Source organism: Elephas maximus, chromosome 3, assembly GCF_024166365.1.
Source record: "Elephas maximus indicus isolate mEleMax1 chromosome 3, mEleMax1 primary haplotype, whole genome shotgun sequence".
Classification (NCBI taxonomy): domain Eukaryota; kingdom Metazoa; phylum Chordata; class Mammalia; order Proboscidea; family Elephantidae; genus Elephas; species Elephas maximus.
Genome location: NC_064821.1, coordinates 7,983,985 through 8,005,779, shown reverse-complemented (window position 1 = coordinate 8,005,779; position 21,795 = coordinate 7,983,985). Strand labels below are relative to the sequence as shown.

The window sequence follows — 21,795 nt, the reverse complement described above, 5'->3', positions numbered from 1 at the left end:
GAAGAATGTGACCAACGTCACTGAATCATAACACAGAGACTGTTGAATTGGTATGTGTTCTGCTGTATATATTCTCAACGACAAAAAAGAAATTAAAAAAAAAGAAAGTGAGCAGTGAGCAGGGAGGAAAGTGGGGTGCTAGAGGGGAGGCAGGAGGCTGGGGTGGAGGCTGTGGCAACGGGCCAACCCCTGAGGGCCTCGCACAGTCTCAGAGCTGGCCTGAGGCCCCGGGAGGGGATGGGGATAGGAAGGAGAGTGGCCCAGTGGCGTCTACTCTTTGGCTACGCCCAGCGGCGCATCGCTCACCCGAGCATGACGTTGGCATACAGCTCCCGCACAGTCCTGGTCTCGCGCTTCCGCAGGATCTCAGCGTCGTACCAGAAGCCGCGCTCCTTGGGGTTGTCGGGGTTGTAGTTGAGCATGACCACCTGGCCCACCTCCAGCTCCTGCCACGGGAGGATGGTGCGGGCGCGTGCGCGGACGTCGCGGGAGCTCATCTGGACCACGCCATTCTCTGGGTAGCTGAGGAAGAGCCCGGGATGTTCATCACCAGCAGAGCCCACGGCAGTGGGCAACAGGCCACGGGGAAAGAGGCCACGCACAGCACGGGGCAGCATGATCCTCCTCGTAGCGGTACCCAGTCCCTTCCCTGACCATCTCACGTGCTGCTGCGGTGTCCAAAATAGCGGTGCGAACGTTTAACGCACTCAGCTGTTAACAAAAAACTGGCGACTGAAGTCCACCCAGAGGCGCCTCAGAAGACAGGCCTTCAGAAAACTCAGTCACAGGCCTACTGTGACACACACGGGGTTACCATGAGCCAGATTCACTCCACAGCAACGGTTTGACTCCTCGGGTGGTGTAAGTGGTTAATGTGCTCAGCTGCTAATGGAAAGGTTATGGTTCAAATCCACCCGGAGGTGCCTCGAAAGAAAGCCCTGGCAATCTACTTTCAAAAGGTCACAGCCACTGAAAGCCCTATGGAACACAGTTCTACTCTGACACACGTGGGGTCACCGTGAGTCAGAATCAACTCAACAGCAACCGATTTTTTGAGAGAGAGAGAGATAGGCAGGGAGGAAGGTCGATAACCCCTTAGAGCTAAGTCTCACTTCGCCAGGCACTGTTCTAAGCAGTAAGGACCCAGCAGGGAAGCAGATTAAGACCCTGGGCCCCCAAGACATAAGCTCTACACATGGGCCCCCCCGGACATAAGCTCTACACAGACAGGCATGTTTGCCCTGTGTTCCCCAATGTGTGTGCCATGGGCCTACCACACAATTAAAAAAAAAAAAACCCATTGCCGTCAAGTCAGTTCTGACTCGTAGAGACCCCATGTGTTACAGAGTAGAACTGTGCTCTGTAGGGTTTTCTTCACAGAAGCAGACTGCCAGGCCTTTCTTCCACAGCACCATTAAAACAAAAAACAAACTCACTGCCGTCGGGTAGATTCTAACTCATACTGACCCTCTAGGACAGAGCAGAACTGCCCCACAGGGTTTCCAGTGAGCGGCTGGTCCATAGCTCTTAGCCACTACGCCACCAGGGCTCCTAAAGCACTGTGAGTGGCTTCAGACTGCCAACAGGCACAAACCCCACGTGCCGGCCAGGGACCTTGGCACACAGTAGGCGCTCAGCAAATACTCTCACAGTGAATGGACCTTCACATTCCAGTAGGTGAGAGACAACAAAGCTAAAGTGACTTCACGTGGTAATAAGTGGTACGAATAAGACAAGACATGAAAATCGGGGGTGGGGGGAACACAATTCCGGCTGGGTGACGAAGACCGAGTTCCCTGGGACCGACAAGGGGCCAGCATGGCTTGGGGCCAGCATGCTGCTCCTCTGGGGGGGTGGTCTCATGGGTTGTTTGGAGACACGAGGGGCAGGGTACCCAGACGCTCATCACCCCCCAGACGGTACTAATCTCCAGGCCTGGAGACGCTGAGCGAAGGACACCTTCCGAAGATGAACTGCCCCAGGTACCGTCACCAGCCCTGGGCCAGGCGACACTCACTCGTCGTATTTCACATGGTAGATGACATCATCCTCCGGGGCCGGGCTGGAGGTGGAGCTGCAGGGCTCCTCTGGTGAGGGCCCCTTCCTGGTCACTCTGACCACCTGTGCCTCGAACCACGCACCCATGTTCGTGTCACGAGCGTCGATGTATTCATTGACCTGCAATCAAGCAAGGAACATGGATCAGTAAAACTCACACGGGCCCATCATGGTCTCTGGGATGAAGGTCCCAGAGTATGGGGAGGGCTCAGAGCTGGTTGCAAACTCAACCACCTACAACACAGCTTCCCAGCCTTCATACTGCTGACAGGGGGGCTAGATCAGCCTCTGGGGCGGGGCCGTCCTGTGAACTGTAGGGTGATGGGCAGCACCCCTGGCCTCCACCCACTGCATGCCAGGAGCATCTCCCCCCCCCCCCGCATCGTGACAATCACAAATGTCCCCAGACACTGCCCAGTATCCCTTGAGGGCAGAATCACCCCTCAGTGAGAACTTCTGGGTTAGGGGCTTCCACTGACCCCCAAGAGAATCTGCGTCCCATAATCATCAGACCTACTGGCGTCGTAGGACGCTGCCCACATTTAAATCCGCACACAGAGTGGGGAGAGGAGAGGAGTGGAATCACAGGAGCTGGAGGGTCACCCTGGTTTACACCATCTGACCCATCGGGAGTTTATTCTGTTGTATGGTGTAAGTTAGGGACTGAACTCAATTTTTCCCAATAATTAACGTAGGGCTTCTTCCCCTCAGCACTGCTGACACAGGGCTCAGGTCCTTCTCTGCTGAGGGGCCATCCTGTGCACTGCAGGGTGAGGGGCAGCATCCCTGGCCTCCATCTACTCAATGCTGGGGGCAGGGGTTGCCAAGTGGCCCCCCTGGTGAGAACCCCTAGCCTCTAAGTAAAGGGTGAAGCAGGCCCTGTTGCTGAACTTGCACACTAGGAATGCTGACGTGACAAACGATGTCACGTATCTATTTACCACCCACCCACTGCCATCGAGTGGATTCTGACTCATAGCATCCCCACGTGACAGAGTAGAGCTGTCTAGGGTTTACAAGGCATAGCTTTCTCCTGCAGAGTGGACAATGGGTTCGAAGCACCGAGCGCTTAACCACTGTACCACCAGGACTCCTTTGTATTTACCACAACTAAAAAAAAAATTGTTTTTTAAAAAAAAAGGAATCAAAGGAAGACCATGCTTCTCAAAATTATTTCTCATGGTTAAATACTTGCACCCTGAAGTGTCCCTTATGGGGTGCTGGGTAAATGAATAGTGGAGTCACTCAGCAGAACTCTCTGTTGTTACCGGGTTGGGAAAGACTGCTGTCTGCTAACAGGAGATGCCCTTCACCATACATTAAGTGAGAAAAAATGGCTTATAGTTTAGAAAAAGGAGGCCTGGTGACACAACGGGTAAACACTTGGCTGTTAACCAAAATGGTGGCAGGTCAAACCCACCCAGGGGCTCCAGCTCCAAGGGAGAAAGACCTGGCAATCTGCTTCCATAAAGATTGTTGCTGTTAGGTGCCGTCAAGCTGACTATGACTCATGGTGACCCCATGTGACAGAGAACTACCCCATAGGGTTTTCTAGGCTGTGATCTTTACAAGAGCAGGTGGCTAGGTCTTTTCTCCCATAAAGATTACAGCCTAGAAAACCCTGTGGGGCAGCTCTCCTTTTGTCATATGCGGGGGGGGCGGGGAGGGGTCACCAGGTGTCAAAAATCGACAACAGCACCCAACAACGATGTGTACCCTAGAAAAAAACTTTTAGAACAAGCAGGAAGCGGTTCCCCCAAGGCCAGCGGGGGACTGGAGGGCAGGCGCGTTATCTTAACCGAGGCCTCTGCCGCTCGGCTCCGGCCCCGCAGCAGGAACAGCAGCCCAGGGAGGCCAGAACTGCCCATGTTTTCAGAAGGCAGAAATCTGGATTTCTACGTGACATTTCCTTATGCTTAGGTGGTAGCAGTGAATTCAGATACCTTACAGCCACAGCAAAGCCCCAAGAGAGGACATCTGCCGGCCTCCGACACAGAACTTTGCCTTCCAGGGTCACAAAAGAATCCCTAGATTCCAGCGTGACCCCATGTTCACCGTGGCACTGCTCACAATCGCCACAGATGGAGACGACCCACGGGACCGTCACCAGGCGAGTGGATTACCGCAGCGTGGTCGGTCGGCTGCAGAGTAGACTATTGCTCAGCCACCAAGAGAGACGAAGCCCTGACGTGTGCCACGCCATGGATGAGCCTTGGAGACGTTATGCTGAATGGAGTAAGTCACGAAGGGACAAATATCATATGATCCCCCTTGTATGAATACCTAGAACACTGGCATGTAAGTAAATGCGCAGACAGGAAGTAGATTAGTGGCTGCTGAAGGGCAAGGGGGAGTTCTTGGATCACGCGAATGGTTACGCACTTGGCTACTAACTGAAAGGTTGCTGGTTTGAATTCACTCAGAGATGCCTCAGAAGAAAGGCCTGCTGTGGGGACCGTGATCTCAAGGAAACATCTCGCTTAACGGGCATAACACAGTTTATGAAGAAAACGTTCTACATTCTACTGTGGTGAGGAGCGTCTGGGGTCCTAAAAGCCTGTGAGTGGCCATCTAGGATGCTCCACTGGTCTCACCCTTCGGGAGCAACTAAAGACACACGGGAAAGATTAGCCCAAAGGACTAAAAGACCACATCTACCACAGCCTCCACCAGACTGAGTCCAACACAACGAGATGGTGCCCGGCTACCACCACTGACTGCTCGGGCAGGGATCACAATAGAGGGTCCTGGAGAGAAACAGAGAACAAAATTCTAACTCCAAAGGAAAGACCAGACTTGCTGGCCTGACAGAGAATGGAAAAATCCGACAGTATGGCCCCTGGACACCCTTTCAGCTCAGTAATGAGGTCACTCCTGAGGTTCACCCTTCAGCAAAAGACTGAACAACAGGCCCATGGAACAAAAGAAGACTAAATGGGCACACTGGCCCCAGGGCAGCAATTAGAAGGCAAGAGGGAACAGGAAAGCTAGTAATACAGAACTCAGGGTTAAGAAGGGAGAGTGCTGACACGTCATGGGGTTGTTAACCAATGTCATACAACAATGTGTGTACTAACTGTTTGATAAGAAACTAGTTTGTTCTGTAAACCTTCATCTAAAGTACAATAAAAAATTAAAACAACAAGAACAAAAACATCTTTAAAAGAAGAAGAAGAAAGGCCTGGCAATCTATTTCCAAAAAATCAGTCACTGAAAATCCTGTAAAGCACAGCTCCACTCGGACACTCATGGGGTCGCCAAGAGTCAAAGTCAACTCTAGTCAACTCTACGGCAACAGGCTTTGTTTTCTGTTTTTTTAGGAGCTGAGGGAAAGGGTAACCAGAAACGACTGCTAACGAGTATGGGGTATGTACTGCGGAGGAAAAATTGTCCTACAACTGCACTGTGAGGATGGTCACGCAGCTCGGTGAACCTACTAAAAAAATCACTGAATCGCACACTTTAAAAGGATGAATTGTGTGGTGTGTGAATTAAACCACTATAAAGGGGCCTTTATTTTAAATTAGCGGAAAGGTGACACAGTGGTTGACAGCTCAGCTGATAACCAAAAGGTTGGCGGTTCAAACCCACCAGCTGCTCATTGCAAACCCCGTGCAGCAGTCCTACTCTGTCCTAGAGTGTCACTAGGAGTCGGAATCAACTCCACAGCAATAGGTTTGGTTTGGGGGGGTTTTTGGAATCAGGAAGGAGGGGGCTGACTGCTCAATGGGTCCCCGTTCCTAGTTGCCATTGAGTCAGCTCTGACTCCCAGCACTCCCACACACGTCAGAGTGGAGCTGTGCTCCAAAGGCTTGTCAATGGCTGGTTTTTCACGAGTAGATCTCCAGGCCTTTCTTCCGAGGAGCCTCTGGGTGGACTCAAACCTCCAACCTTTTGGTTAGCAGCCAAGCATGTTAACCGTCTCTACCACCCAGGGCCTCCACTCAGTAGGTAAAGGGTCTCCTTCTGAGGTGATCAAAACGATCCGAAACATAGGGGAAGGCTCACTCCTTTTGACAGGGTCTTCCCAAAAGAACACAGAGACCCCAAAAAGGGGTTTGGGATAGTAGGCTGGAAGGAAGTCATCCTGGCCATCTGTGGGATAGGGAAGGGAAGGGGGTGGGCACAGTCAGTGAGAGCGCAGAAACAGGTTTGCTGGGAGCAGCCAGACCTCGGTGAAGGCAGATGGGATCTGTGAGCTGGATCCGGTCAGCTCAGCTCTGGAATTTCTCAGCTCCACTTGGGAGCTGGGAATGGGAATGAAGAGCCTCGGTGGGAGGAACACCCAGGGGCAGGGGGCGTACACCGTGGTCGCCATTCAGGGCAGCAGCTGCCAGGCTGGGGTGGATGGTGTAACAGGTTAAATAACAGCACTCCAAAACAGACACATCCGTGTCCTATCCCCGTACCTGTGAATGTGGCCTTATAAGGAAATGTGGTCTTTGCAGATGTAATAAAGTTAAGGATCTCGAGATAAGATCATTCTGGATTTGAGTAGGCCCCAAATCCAATGAAGTCATCCTTAAGAGAGAAAGGAGAGGGAGGTATGACACACAGAGACACAGAGGGAAACGCCATGCGAGGATGACGGCAGACTGGAGGGCAGCCACAAGCCAAGAAACGCCAAGGATCCCCAGCTGGGGAGAAGCAGGAAGTTCATCCTCCCTCGGAGCCTCCAGAAGGAAGCAGGGCTGCCAACACCTTCACTTCACACTTCTGGCTTCCCCAACTGTGAGAGAATAAATTTCTGTTGTTTTAAATCCCCCCAAAAAGTTTTGGAACTAGTTACGGTGATGGTTACACAAACACTGTGAATGTAGTAAATGCCAGTGAACTGTATATTCTAAACTGGTTGATTCTATATTATACGAATTTGACCTAAAAAAACAATTCCTACAAGGAACCTTCTGGAAACTTACTGTGGGCTGTTTTCCCTGCAGGATGGAGGCTGCCCAGGCCCCAGCGATGAAGAGGGAGCTGGCCTGCATTCAGCGAGCTTCTGGCCAGGCAGATGGCGGGGCCAGAGACGCCGGCAGGGAGTGGGGCGCGCTCCCCTAGCCAGGCAGGAGGAGGCCGCCCCCTAGCCTGCTTACCTTGTAGAGGCCGAGCTCCGTCTCGTCCCACACGTCCTCGCCTGCTAAGCCGGCCTTCCCGTCGGTCTCTGAGGCTGCCTCACCGTGGTTGGACGACTTGTCTGACTCGCTCTGGCCCAAGCAGCAGCCTGAGTCGGTGTCGGACAGCTCGGAGTCACGCTCCTTGCTGCTGGGGGGCAGCACGAGGCTCTGGCGGACCAGCAGCTGGATGGTGTCGTTCAGGCGGACATCATAGTCGAAGAGAGTGTGGCCGTCTTCCATCTGCAGGGACAGGGAGGAGGAAGTCACCAGACACGTACTGAGCGTTTGCTGGCCACCAGCGGGCCTAGTCCAGGCACCGCAAATACAGGCAGGAGAAAACTACCGAGTCTCGAACTAGAGCAGGTTAAAACCAAATAAACCAAGTCTGTTCCTGTCAAGTCCATTCCAAACCACAGTGACCCCATGGGTTACAGAGCAGAACTGTTCCACAGGGTTTCCTAGGGTGCAATCTTTACGGAAAGGAGCCCTGGTGGTGCAGTGGTTAAAGCACTCGGCTGCTAACTGAAAGGTAGGTGGTTCTAACCCACCAGCCACTCTGTGGGAGAAAGATGTGGCAGTCTGCTCCCGTAAAGATCACAACCTTGGAAACCCTATGGGGTAGTCTGGCAGTCCTACAGGGTCGCTACAAGTCAGAATTGAGGGCAATGGGTTAATCTTTATAGAAGTTGCCAGGGCTTTCTTCCAAGGCTCCTCTCAGTGGACTCAAACCACCAACCTTTCGGTTAGCAGCTGAGCTCTTAACCGTTTGCACCACCCAGGGCCTCCCGAGGTCAGGCAGTGGGACAATAAAAGCCGCTCTACACCTGCGTGGTGCACCCTGCTCAGCAGCACCGCCACACCCTTCCCCAGGTCCCTAAGGCCCTCTCTAAGGAGGTGGGGAGAGGGCTCCTAGTGTTAGGCGCCAAGTGCCTCCGTGCACACACACAACATTATCCCAACCTGTGCCAGGGTGCACGTGGGGCTTCAGGGGAGTTTTTCTTAGGACGTGATGTGGTTTGCAGCTGTTTCTTACAGCAAACACGCAATGACAGAGAATCAGCCCTTATCACCAAGCCTCAATCAGGGGCAATTCTGCCCCCAGGACACTGGCTGGAGATACCTGTGGTCGTCATGACTGGGGGCGCTACTGGCACTGAGTGGGTGGAGGCCAGGGATGCTGCTCAACACCCTACATGGCACAGGGCAGCCCCAACCCAGAGAATGACCCAGCCCCAAATGTCAACAGTACAGAGGTTGAAAGACCCTTAACCGTATGAACCTAAACCAAACCCAACCAAACTCTTTGCCGTGGAGTCAGTTGTGAGTCATATGACCCTACAGGACAGAGAAGAACTACCCCTCAGGGTTTACAAGGCTGTAATCTTTATGGAAGCTGACTGCCACACCTTTTTCCTATGGAGTGGCTGGTAAATTCAAACCACGGACCTTTAGGTTAGCAGCCAAGCTTTTAACTACCACGGCACCAGGGCTCCTTATACAGACCGAAGGAGACCTAAAATCCCAAGATGCATTTACTCTTTAAGGCTCTTGCTCAAGTCTTATCCACCCCAGGACAGCTTCTCTGATCCATTAGCCCCATCCATCACTATTCATTCCTGTACCCTAATTTCTCCCCACTGAAATCCCTGGGTGGTACAAATGGTTAACATTCTTGCTGCTAACCAAAAGTTTGGAGGTTTGAGTCCACCCAGAGTCACCTCAGAAGAAAGGCCTGGCAACCTACTTCTGAAAACAGCCACTGAAAACCCTATGGAACACAGTCCTACTCTGACATGGGGTCACTATGAGTTGGAGTCAACTCAATGGCAAAGGGAACATCTTGCTTTCCCCTTCCTGTTCACCCAGGGCATGACGAGCCTCCCAGGTGCCCGGGACCATGCCAGGTACCACATGGAGGCCAGAGCAAGGGAGACCCAGTGCCAGCTTCCAACTCAGGACCAGGGGAGAGCTGTGTCACCAGGCAGAGATGAGGCTGCTATGTGTCAAAAATCAACTCGACAGCACACACCACCACCATCGAGTTTCTAACGTGGTACAAAACGGCAGACAGAAGCCACATGAACAAACGACCTCTGGGGTCCTCAATCGTTTTGAAGTGTTTAAGGAGGTCTCAAGACCAAAGTTTGAAAACTGCTGCCCTAGGAAAGCCCTTGTAACAAAGTGCACCAGGAGACCTATTCAAGAATATTCTGCTACTCTGTCCGATAGGGTCACTATGAGTCGCAATTGACTCGACAGCAATGGGTTTTTTGTACAGCTCCTAACAGGAAAACCTGCACACGACAAGCAGAGTCTAGAGCCTGGATCAAAGCACTGACGTGTAATTGGGAAACTATGGAAAGCAAGAGAGATCTAAGTAAAGTTTTATGGGCACACAGTCACACCTATTTGTTCATGTTGTCGGCTACTTGGTCCTAGAAAGGCACATTTGAGCAGTCCAGAGACAGTAACGGCCTGCAAAGGCACAATATTTACTGGTTATTGTTAGGTGCCGTCAAGTCGATTCTGACTCATAACAACCCTACGGGACAGAGTAGAGCTGCCCCAGAGGGTTTCCCAGGGCATAGTTGCTATAAATCCGAATCGACTCGAAAGCAACGGGTTTGGTTTTTTGGTTAACCTTTACAGAAGCAGACTGCCAGGTCTTTTTCCCACAGAGCCATTGGGTGGGTTCGAATCTTTGGGTTAGCAGCCATCAGAGCTGTTTTAAATATTTACTATAGGCCTTTCCAGAAACACTTTGCTGACTTTTGGCTTGGGGAGGAGGGCCACAGTGCAAGGACCCTGGTCGCGGGCCCCTCCCTCACACGGCCTGCAGCACAGACCTCTGAGGGACAGCCATCAAATTTGCAGCCTGGCCCTCCCCTCCAGGCACACAGAAAGGCCAGTCCAGCAGGAACATTCAGTGTGCCACTGTGATGCAAAGGACCCTTACACAGCCATTCCCAGGCCACTGGTTCGGCTGACCTGTCAGACTGACCTGAGCGTGGTCTATGGGGCAGGCGTGCCCCGTTTGGCTATTTCCCTCATGCAAACTATCTACTAAACAGGTACTTCTCAGCCAGGGTGATTCGTCTCCCGGGGGACATCTGTGATTGTCACAACTTGAGGGGGTGCTACTGGTATCGAGGGGTGGAGGCCTGGGATGCTGCTCAACGCCCTACAGTGTCCAGGACAGCCCCACCCCAGAGAGGGCTCCAGCCACTGTGTCAGCAGTGCCAAGGGAGTGGGGAGAAACTCAGTTAAGTGACTTATTGAGCCTTGACTGCGAGCCAGGCTCGGGCTCAGCCCTTCATGTACACGCCACACTGAACTGTCACAGCCCCGTCATGTGGCAGGTCCTGAATTAGCCCCATGTGAAAGGTGAGGAGGCCATGGAGGCAGAGAGCGAGGCGCTGGGAGAAGCATGACCAGCCTTGAGATTCCGTACAGTGCACAGCATTGTACCTGAACGCGTTAAAGAAGTCATAAATGACAGCTATTGTCACTGCCATGGGCAGCCAAAAAAAAAAAAAAGGCACCAGATGCCTCCCGCCTTTGCCCAGGCTGGGCCTGCGGCCTAAGTCCCTTCCCCCACGTGCCTCCTCACATTTCCGCCAATCAAGCAACAGAACCACCAGCCTACTCAGCCGAGGTAAGACTACCTCGAACCCTTCCACATCCCGAAGACTCAACCGTGTTCCCTGACAACCTCGCTGCTGACCTCGTACTGCTATGCAATATTGCTTTAAAAAAAAAGAAAAATTGTGAACTCTCTAGAACATTCTATAAAAATAAGTCACTTCCCACCCACTAGAAATCGCACGGCTTTGTATCTGCTAGTAGTCCGGCTTCCGTGCAGACTTTACCCGCTGCAATGTGCCGCTCTGTGCCTTTGTCCCCACCCTCCCATCTCCGTCCACACTTGCGAAGGGCCATGGCGCTTACAAAGCCGTGCAACCTTGAGGAAATTGCATCACAGCTCTGGAGCCTGGTTTTCTTACCCAGGAAACAGAAACTGCACATTCCTCACACGGGGAGGCGTCGGGGCCTCCACAGGGATCGGGAGGCACCCTCACAAAGCCGCCATGTGGGGAAGGAACGTCAGGGAAGGGGGATAAAAGGCAGTTATACTGGCTCCAGAGTCCCTGGGTGGTATAAACAGTTAAAGCACTCAGCTGCTGACTGAAAGGTTGGCGGTTCAAGTCCACCCCCAGGCACCTTCGGAAGAAAACCCATTGCTATCAAGTCGATTCCAGCGACCCTATAGGACAGAACTGCCCCATAGAGGTGCCAAGGAGTGGCTGGTGGACTCAAACTGCCAACCTTTTGGTTAGAAGCTTGAGCACTTAACCACTGTGCCACCAGGGCCCAATGTGGAAGAAAGGCCTTGCGACCTATTTCTGAAAAGCCAGCCATTGAAAAGCCTATGGAGAGTCAATGTCATAAATGGTACATGGAGAAACTGTTGAACCGGTGTATGTTTTCCTGTATATATTCTCAACAACAACAAAATAAATAAAATTAAAAAAAAAAAGCCTATAGAGTCCAGTTCTACTCTGACACACATGCGATCACCATGAGTCAGCATCGACTTGACGGCAACTAGTTTAAAATCTAAAGGGAGGGAGTTTAGGTGTTGGTGTTTCTTTCAACTTTTCTGTCTGTTTGAAATCTTTCATCGTAAGTATGGAGGGTGGTAAGAGAGAAGGCATAAAAATTAAAATACGGACACACAGAAGGCACTCAGAGAGATCTGCTCCCTTTTTAAAAGGGCTCATGTCTAACCCACCTGTTATCAGTTGACTTGGATTTCCTCAGAAAGGTACGTTTAAGTCCTAAACCCCAAGACCTATGAATGTGACCCTTGTTTGGAAATAGGGTCTCTACAGATGTAACTGGTTAACATCAGGTCATACTGGAGAAGCCCAATCCCAGCTGCTGGCGAGTCGACCCGACTCATGGGGACCCTATGTGTGTAGAACAGAGCTGTGCTCCATAGGGTTTTCACCGGCTGATTTTTCAGAAATCTATCTCCTGGCCTCTGTCCTCAAAAATGAAGACACAGACCGAAAAGGCAGTGGGCAGACAGCAGCAGAGCCTGGAGTAACGGTGCTTACATGAGCCCAGGAACACCAGGGACCACCCAAAACTAGAGGACACAAGAAAAGGATCCTCCCCAGAGCTTCAGGTGGAGAACGGCCTGCCAAGACTCTGAATTCGGGCTCCTGGCCTCCAGAACGTTGAGACCTTAAATGTCTGTTGTTTTAAGCCACCCAGTTTGTGGTATTTTGGTCCAGCTGCCCTAGGAAATGAATATACCGAACTCAGCAGCCACACACAGGGGGTTTTCCAAAATGATCTGTTAACTGCAGGCCCCTGCACTGAATAAGCAAACTGAGTGGCAAACAGAAGTCAGTTTGGATGGAACAAAACTGAGCTGCTGTCACAGAAGACGAGGGAGAAGAAAGAAGGAAGAGGAGGGAAAAGAAGAGGAGGAGGAAGACAAAGAGGAGGAGGAGGAGGAGGAAGAAGAGGATAAAGAGGAAGAAGAGGTGGAGGAGGAGGAGCAAGAGGAGGGATAAAGCAAGTCCTGGAGCTCCACGCCACTCCCAACCAGCTTTCTCCCCACACCTATCTCCAGAGCGGCGGAATTCAAAAGCCACATGGTTGCAGTCAAATCTTCAGGTTCCCAGGGCAGGCAGGGCGGGTTAACGCAAATTCTTAAGGCCTTCAAATCATTGCCTCGTTTACAGGAAGGAGGCTAAAGAAGGCCTCCCAGGGGACCACAAGCCCAAGAAATTAATCATCACGTCTCATTTCAAGTCAGCACCCAGGATCCTCCCAACCCCCAGAAACCCGGGCCAAGCTCACCCGCGTTTGCTCTTCAATCCAGACGCCAGATGGCAGCAGTGACCAGCGCGAGATGCCACAACAACAGGAGTGGGACTCCAAGGCGCGCCAATTGACTACTTTTAAGCCCGAACGATATCTGCGCCCGTCCCCAGGGTCCATTTGACTCCCAGAGGGCTCTAGCAGACAGACCAACACTTTCTGCCATGCCGTCTTATCCCACCCGGGAAATCTCACTCACGGTATGCCCCGCTGTCCTCCAAAGACACCAGGAGCAACAGAAACCCCCAGGGGGCCTGGGTAAAGTGTCCAGAATGGGAGCAGCTGTTAGAGCAGGAGTGGCCATTTTAAATGCTACCACAGCCTGAGGAAAGAATAAGACTGGGGACCAGCAGGCCCCGCGCCCTTGCTGAGAGCACAGCCGCCATTCCCGGCTTCTTGTTGTTGCTGGGTGCGTGGAGTCGATTCCGACTCATAGCAACCCCGTGTGACACAGTATAACTGCCCCATAGGGTTTTCTACGCTGTAATCTTAATGGGAGCAGATCGCCAGGTAGCCAGCTAAAAAGCGGCCCCAGAGTGGTAGAGATTCCTGATTCGTAAGCACCCCTTTGAGAAAACCAATCCACATTTCTAGAAAACAGACCCTGTGAAACCAAACGCTAAATAGGTACATAACTTGGAGAGTATGCTTTAGAGAAAATCCCTATCCCTTCTGCCCAGTCTGAGTGATGATTCTAGATCTTTCCTCTAAATTCATCCGCACCCTGTTGGCCACCTCCAACTTCTGGAAATGCTTTTCGGGGGAGCTTAAAAAACAAAAAAGGCGTTTAAAAGCCCAAACCCTACAACTGCCGGCCCAGCGTGTCAATCTGCAAGCCAGGCCTTTGTTCCCCAGCCGGCATTTGAGGCTTCTGTGGACTTCTCCTTCCGGGAGACGTGAAGCGGACCGGATGAGGGGGGGAGAAGGTGTCTGCCAGTGGCGGCTGAGGCGCGGTGCCTGGACCAGGCTGAGAACAAAGGTGCCGGGCAGCGGGCGGCCTCCAGGGCAGGTTTACCTGCTTGCCCCTGTAGAAGAGCCTCTGCAGGCCAGGCTCCACGTGGAACAGCTCCTGGATCTTCCGCCGCAGCTCCTCCACCTTGGTCAACCTGGACAGCGAGTCCACAGAGTGGGCCTCCTTGCCGTCCATGGTACGCACTTGGATCCACATGGTGTCGGGGCTAAGAAAGGGAGAAAGCAGGATATGGGGCGGTCAGTTCCGCCGCCACTAAGCCATACTCCGGCCAGCGTTGCTTTTGTCTAGTCGGTGGGCACCAGGAAACTTCCAGAACGCCCTCCCACCCGCTCTGGGCCCCATAGATGGCCAGACCTGGGGCAGGGCCAGGCTGAGGGAATTAAGGAATGAATGCATTAATGAATGGCCGGGGAGAGGAAGTTAAGGGAGGACCAAGGAGGTCCCGGACCACCCAGTCCCACCCAAGCCCTCTGCACAGAGGAAAACATCAACGTCCAGGGAAGGTGGACCGGCCAAAGGAGCCCAGCCAAACAGCGAGTTGCCAAGTTCGTTCGTTCATTCATTGCTCCGATTCATATTTCGGAAGAGGTAATTCCAAAAGTCCGGCACCGGCTGAAACTTCCAAACTCCTCCAAGAACTCAGTGAAGGGGGCCTGGGCGTAGGCCCCCACCTGAGCCCCGCTGGCCCCGGGACCCCTCGGTGTCCCCCCCAGGCGCGTGCGCGCCCGGCCCCGCGGTGGCCATGGCAACGGGGCGCCCCGTCCCGGCCGCCCCCGCGCTTGCCGCCACTCACCTCAGCCCGGCGGCGGCGGCCGGGCTCGCTGGCAGGTTCCCGCGCGCCGGCTCGCACACCCGGGACCCTCGACCCCGACCGCGGTCTCCTCCTGCCCGCGCGGGCCGCGCCAGCGAGCCCACGCCCACCCCCACCTCGGGGACCGGCCAAGGGGGCCCCACTCGCCAAGGCCCGCCCCTTCACTTGAGCCGCCTCGTTTATTGGCTCCGCCTTGTCCGGCCGCCCCGCCCCACTCGGTCTTCATTGGTCCAGACGCGCCCGGGGAACGCAGGGCGCGCGAAATCAGGCTCGGGCGCGACAATTGAATCGCGGGGCGCCCGGCGCGCAGGCGCGGAGCCTGACATCCTCCCCCGCGGCCCTCCCCCACCTGGCCCGCGCGACCCCCGGCGGGATCCTGGAACGCTCGGCTCCTTCCGCCGGGCTTGGAGTCCCCGGGCGCGGCCCTCAGGGCTGGCCGGGGAGGTCCCGGGACGCATGCAGCCCAGAGCAGGCACCCGTGCGCCCCATGCTGGCCGCGCGTCCCGGCCGCTCGGGGAAGTTCTGCAAAGTCCCCGAGGCCGGTGCACCGCGCGCCCCCCGACCCAGGCTGGCTCCGGGGCCTGCCATGCCGCTCACCTCGCCTGCCGGCCGTATCCTCTCGCCTGCTTGCGCGCCTGACCCAGCTGGGGGTGGCGTGGACCCGCGTGCGTGGCCCGATCCTCGCGCGAACGTGCCTGTGATCCGGAGCGCGCGGACGGCCACCACTGCCCGCCGCGCTGCCAGCCACTCTGATTTTTTTCCCGCGAAAACTCGGCGTTTGGGAGTTGCAGGGCCGCGGGAGGCCGCTCCGGGGGCGGGCGCCTGCGTAGTGATTGGCCGCCACAGTGGCGGGAAGAGAGAAAGAGGGTGGGGGACGCCCCCGCCTCTGCCCACCCCCCTCCGCCGCGCCCCGCCCAGCCCTGAGCGCTCTGCTGGGCGCGCCCAGCGTGCAACGGGCCCTGTGGCAGCCCCTGACCCCCCCATGTGCCCCCCCTGAACTTCTAAGGATCCCCCAGGGTAGGGACCTCCTGACCTTTTAAGTCCGTTCTCGTAGCCCCCTCCCTGGGCACGCATTGACCAGTAGGGCCAGGAAGGCCGAAATCACGTCTAAATACTGCGGAAGAATTAGGGGCCCCCCTACAAGACCACCTGCACCCGATGGCCCGTCTGATGGCCCCCAGCCCCACTTTCTTGCGGCAAGGTCCGCCAGCACTCCCCACCGGACCCACCCGCAGGGCTTGTTTGCTGGGTTTTCCCGCCTTGTTTTCCCGCCTTCTGGGGCTGTCCAGGCGGGCAGGGCGGCCCTGCCCCCTCCGCCCTGCCTGCTTCTCTCTGGCCAGTCCAGGCGGGCACACAGTGACCCATGCCGGACACCTACAGCGGCCAGACAGGGTTCTCGGGGCTGGGAGTGTTGCTCCACAGAGGGTGGCGGGGAAGGCAGACCCGGTCAGTAATCTCAGGGAGGGGAAATTCTGTCTGGGGAGGCCAGCAAGAAGTAATGAGTAAAGCAGATAATTTCAGCAAATAACCCATGCTAAGAAGACAGGACAATGGCTGGCGAGTGACCGTTGTCCACGTGGCAGGGAGGGAGGATATTCTGGTTGGGGTGGACCAGTGGGCCTCTCTGAGTAGGTGACATTTGAGCTGTGATCTGAGATGAGAAGCCACAGACAGATTGGACGAGGAGGGAAGGGCAAATTCAGTGGCCAGAAAAGGCTTAGAGGTGTTGAGGTGAATTGAGCAAAGGGGAGGGCAGGAGGGGACAAGGCCAGCGGGATGTCCTGGAAGACCTCACAGGCCACAGAGAGGACTTTGGTCTTTCTCCCGAAAACAGTGCACACCACGGGAGGGCCGTGAGCAGGAAGGGATGAGTTTTGACGTAGCTTATTACAGGCTCCCTCTGGCCGTGGGCTAAGTCCCTTCTATTTTGGCCCTGGTGCTCTGGTCTCATTTCCCCAAGTGGTTGGCAGAATAATGGCCCCCAACAATGTCCAGTCCTACTCCCTGGGACCTGTGAATGGGTTACCTTCCATGATAAAAGGAACCCTGGCGCCGTAAAGGTTAAGCACTTGGCTGCTAACTGAAAGGCTGGCGGTTTGAACCCACCAGCTGCTCTGCAGGAGAAAAGACCTATAAAGATTTGTTGTTGTTGTTGTAGTTAGGTGCTGTTGAGTTAGTACTGACTCATAACAACCCTATGCACAACAGAACAAAACACTGCCCTGCCCGGTCCTGCACCATCCTTACAGTCGTTGCTTACTTAAGCCCATTGTTACAGCCACTGTGTCAATTCATCTCGTTGAGGGTCTTCCTCTTTTTCCTCTGACCCTCTACTTTGCACTCATAGCGACCCTATATGACAAAATGGAACTGTCTCAAAGGGTTTTCTAGGCTGTAATCGTGACATGTTTTCACCTGTAGGGATTACAGCCTAGAAAACCCTATGAGACCTGTAAAGATTAAAAAAAAATTACAGCCTAGAAAACCCTATGAGACAGTTCTACTCTGTCCTATAGGGTCACTATGAGTCGAAATTGACTAGGCGGTACCTAACAGCATGGCAAAAGGGACTTTGGAAATGGGATGAAATCAAGGATATTGAGATGGGGAGAGTATCCCGAATTATCTGGGTGCTCCTGTCATTGCAAGTGTCTTTATTAGAAGGGAGGCAGAAGAGTCAGAGAAGGAGATGAGATGGCAGAAGCACAGATTGGAATGAAGTTGCCACAGGGCAAGGAATATGGGAAGCATTTCCTGTGAGTTGCTGTTGAGTCAGTTCCGACTCATAGCGATCCCATGTGTGCAGCGTAGAGCTGCTCCAAGGGGTTTTCAAGCTGTGATCTTTCAAAAGCAGATCTCTAGGGCTGTCTTCCAAGGTGCCTCTGGATGGGTTCTAACCACCAATCTTTCGACTAGTAGTCAACCACTTAACCATTTGCGCCAAGAAATGGATTCTCCCTTAGACTCAATCTCCAGATGTAATGCAGCTCTGCCAACACTTTGATTTTAGCTTGTAACAGCCATTTTAGACTTTTGGCCTTCAGAGCTATAAGATAATACATTTGAGTTGTTTTAAGTTACTGTGTTTGTGGACATTTGTTATAGCAGCAATAGGAGACTAATACACTCCCAACTATGATGTCTAGATGCAGAGACAGCTGTTAACTTTCTCCAACTTCAGGTCTTGGTCAACGCCACTGAATGCATTTCTGGACCCTCAGCCATCAGCCCTGTATAGACAATGTAATGAGTGTGAGCAAGTATCAAGGAGGCCTACCTGAGTTTGTGAGGCAAGCTATTGTCGTTAGGTGCCATCAAGTCGGTCCCAACTCATAGCAACTCTATGTGCAACAGAACGAAACACTGCCTGGTCCTGTGCCATTCTTAGAATCGTTGCTGTGCTTGAGCCCACTGTTGCAGCCACTGTGTCAATCCATCTCATTGACGGTCTTCCTCTTTTTCACTGACCCTCTACTTTACCAAGCATGATGTCCTTCTCCAGGGACTGGTCCCTCCTGATAACATGTCCAAAGTTAGGGCTTCCATATCAAGAACGCCTGCTGCAGGAACCTGGCATTTTCCTGTTTGTGTCTGGTGTTGCAAAAACTCAACATGGCAGAAAGGGAATAAAATTCTTCATGTATACTTCAGAGTGGAGGGGTGGCCAGCCCAGGTCCCTTTGGTATATGAAGTTAAATAATGTAGAGAGAGATGTGTGGATTTTCCTGAAGAAAAGTCGTTGAGGCCAGGCAATGTAGGGTCCCATTTCTCTAATCATTCAAAAAAAATTGGCGAGGTGAACCAATGGTCCTCTCTGAGTAGGTGACATTTGAGAGGTGAGCCTCAGAAGGGTTGCTCACGTTAATAATTAATAAACACATATAAGAGACTATGCCTGGGAAGTAGTTTGACAATTTTCAAAAAGTTAAACATAGAATTACCATTGTTTTTGTTGTTAGTTACCATCAAGTTGATTCCAACTCATTGCAACCCTATATGTGCAGAGTAGAATTGTCTTCCATAGGGTTTCAAGGCTGTGACTTTTCAGAAGCAGACAGCCAGGCCTGTCTTCCAAGGCACCTCGGTTGTTAGGAACTGCCAACCTTTTGGCTAGTAGTCCAGCATTTAACCATTTCCGCCACCCAGGGACCCCAGAGTTACCATGTTGTTGATGTCTGCCATCGAGTTGATTCTGACTCATAGCAACCCTATAGGACAGAGTAAAACCATCCCATAGAGTTTCCAAGACTGTAATCTTTATGGAAGCAGATTGCCGTATCTTTCTCCTGCACAGCAGCTGGTAGGTTCGAACTGCCAACCTGTCAGTTAGCAGCTAAGCACTTTAACCGCTGTGCCATGTGGTGTTGTTGTTGTTAGGTGCTGTCAGGTTGGTTCCCACTCATAGCGACCCTATGTACCAGAGAACGAAACACTGCCTGATCCTGGGCCATGATCTCAATCATGGTTGCGCTTGAGCCCGTTGTTGCAGCCACTGTGTCAATCTACCTCCATGAGGGTCTTCCTCGTTTCTGCTGACCTTCCTCTTTTCTGATGTCCTTCTCCAGGAACTGATCCCTCCTGACAACATGTCCAAAGTATGTAAGACACAGTCTCGCCATCCTTGCTTCTAAGAAGCGTTCTGGTTGTACTTCTTCCAAGACAGATTTGTTCATTCTTTTGGCAGTCCATGGTATATTCAATATTCTTCGCCAACACCACAATTCAAAGGCGTCAGTTCTTCTTCGGTCTTTCTTATCCATTGTCCAGCTTTTACATGCATATGACACAACTGAAAATATCATGGCTTGGGTCAGGCACACCTTAGTCTTCAAGGTGACATCTTTGCTTTTTAACACTTTAAAGAGGTTTTTTGCAGCCAATTTGTCCAATGCAATGTGTCTTTTGATTTCTTGACTGCTGCTTCCACGGGCGTTGATTGTGGATCCAAGTAAAATGAAATCCTTGACAACTTCAATCTTTTCTCCGTTTATCATGATGTTGCTCGTTGGTCCAGTTGTGAGGATTTTTGTTTTCTTTATGTTGAGGCGTAATCCATACTGAAGGTTGTGGTCCTTGATCTTCATCAGTAAGTGCTTCAAGTCCTCTTCACTTTCAGCAAGCAAGATTGTGTCATCTGCATAAGGCAGGTTGTTCATGAGTCTTCCTCCAATCCTGATGCCCCGTTCTTCTTCATATAGTCCAGCTTCTAGGGTTATTTGCTCAGCATACAGACTGAATAGGTATGGTGAAAGGATACAACCCTGACCCACACCTTTCCTGACTTTAAACCATGCAGTATCCCTTTGTTCTGTCCAAACAACTGCCTCTTGATCTATGTATAGGTTCCTCATGAGCACAATTAAGTGTTCTGGAATTCCCACTCTTCACAATGTTATCCATGATTTGTTATGATCCACACAGTCGAATGCCTTTGCATAGTCAATAAAACACAGGTAAACATCCTTCCGGTATTCTCTGCTTTCAGCCAGGATCCATCTGACATCAGCAATGATATCCTTGGTTCCATGTTTCTTCTGAATCCGGCCTGAATTTCTGGCAGTTCCCTGTCAATATACTGCTGCAGCCGCTTTTGAATAATCTTCAGCAAAATTTTACTTGTGTGTGATGTTAATATTTTTTTTAATTTTTATTGTGCTTTAAGTGCAAGTTTACAAATCAAGTCAATCTCTTATACAAAAATTTATATACACCTTGCTGTATAATCCCAGTTGCTCTCTCCCTAATGAGACAGCACACTCCTTCCCTCCACTCTCTCTTTTCGTGTCCATTCGGTCAGCTTCCAACCCCCTCTGCCCTCTCATCCCCCCTCCAGACAGGAGATGCCCACATAGTCTTATGTGTCTACTTGATCCAAGAAACTCACTCTTGACCGGTATTATCGATATTGTTTGATAATTTCCACATTCGGTTGGATCACCTTTCTTTAGAATAGGCATAAATATGGATCTCCTCCAGTCGGTTGGCCCGGTAGCTGTCTTCCAGATTTCTTGGCATAGATGAGTGAGCACTTCCAGCACTGCATCCATTTGTTGAAACATCTCAATTGATATTCTGTCAGTTCCTGGAGCCTTATTTTTTTGCCTATGTCTCCAGTGCAGCTTGGACTTCTTCCTTCAGTTCCATTGGTTCCTGACCATACGCTACCTCTTGAAATGGTTGAACATCAACCAGTTCTTTTTGGTATAATGAGTCTGTGTATTCCTTCCATCTTCTTTTGATGCTTCCTGCGTCATTTAGTATTTTCCTCATAGAATCCTTCACTGTTGCGACTCAAGGCTTGAATTTTTCTTCAGTTCTTTCAGCTTGAGAAGTGCCAAGCGTGTTTTTCCCTTTTGGTTTTCTATCTCCAGCTCTTTGCACATGACATTATAACACTTTACTTTGTCTTCTCAAGCCATGTATGACCTAGCAATTCCACTCCTGGCATATATCCAAAAGATTTAGAAGCAGGGACTCAAACAGGTACTCATATAGCAGTGTTCATAGCAGCAGGATTCACCGTAGCCAAAAGGTGGAAACTACCCAAGCGTCCATGAATAGGTAAATGGATAAACCAAATGCAGTATATCCATACCATGCAATATTAGTTACCACAAAAAGGAGCGAAGCACTGATACATGCTACAAAAAACAAACACATGGATAAACCTTAAAGACATTACGCTAGGTGAAAGAAACCAGACACAAAAGGACAGATATTGTATGATTCCACTCAAGTGGAGTATCTTTGTTGTTGTTACGTTAGTTGCTGTCAAGTTGGCTTCAACTCGTAGACCTTTTGTGTAACAGAGCAAAATGTTGTGCCATCTTTATGATCAGTTGCTATCCATAAGGTTTTCATTGGCTAATTTTTGGAAGTAGATTGCCAGGCCATTCTTCCTCCTCTGTCTTAGCCTGGCAGCTCTGCTGAAACTTGTCTACCAT

At 51.9% G+C, this 21,795-nt stretch overlaps 1 protein-coding gene across 3 annotated transcripts in view; it reads right to left on the bottom strand.

The window, feature by feature from the left end:
• Nucleotides 1–15,597, bottom strand: part of UHRF1 (ubiquitin like with PHD and ring finger domains 1) — a 46,206-nt gene extending 30,609 nt beyond the window's left edge. Inside the window, exons 1-5 of one of the 3 annotated variants that reach the window (XM_049876483.1) lie at nt 15,449–15,597; nt 14,083–14,245; nt 7,152–7,412; nt 2,018–2,178; nt 307–522 (exon numbers count right to left, since the gene is read on the bottom strand). In XM_049876483.1, coding sequence (XP_049732440.1) covers nt 307–522; nt 2,018–2,178; nt 7,152–7,412; nt 14,083–14,235 — 791 coding nt within the window. In that variant the 5' untranslated portion in view covers nt 14,236–14,245; nt 15,449–15,597. Of the gene's footprint in view, nt 1–306; nt 523–2,017; nt 2,179–7,151; nt 7,413–13,046; nt 13,227–14,082; nt 14,246–14,833; nt 15,009–15,448 lie in introns of those variants that run through there. The other 2 variants (XM_049876482.1, XM_049876481.1) reach the window with 2 other exon arrangements.
• Between the last annotated feature and the right edge of the window lie 6,198 nt (nt 15,598–21,795).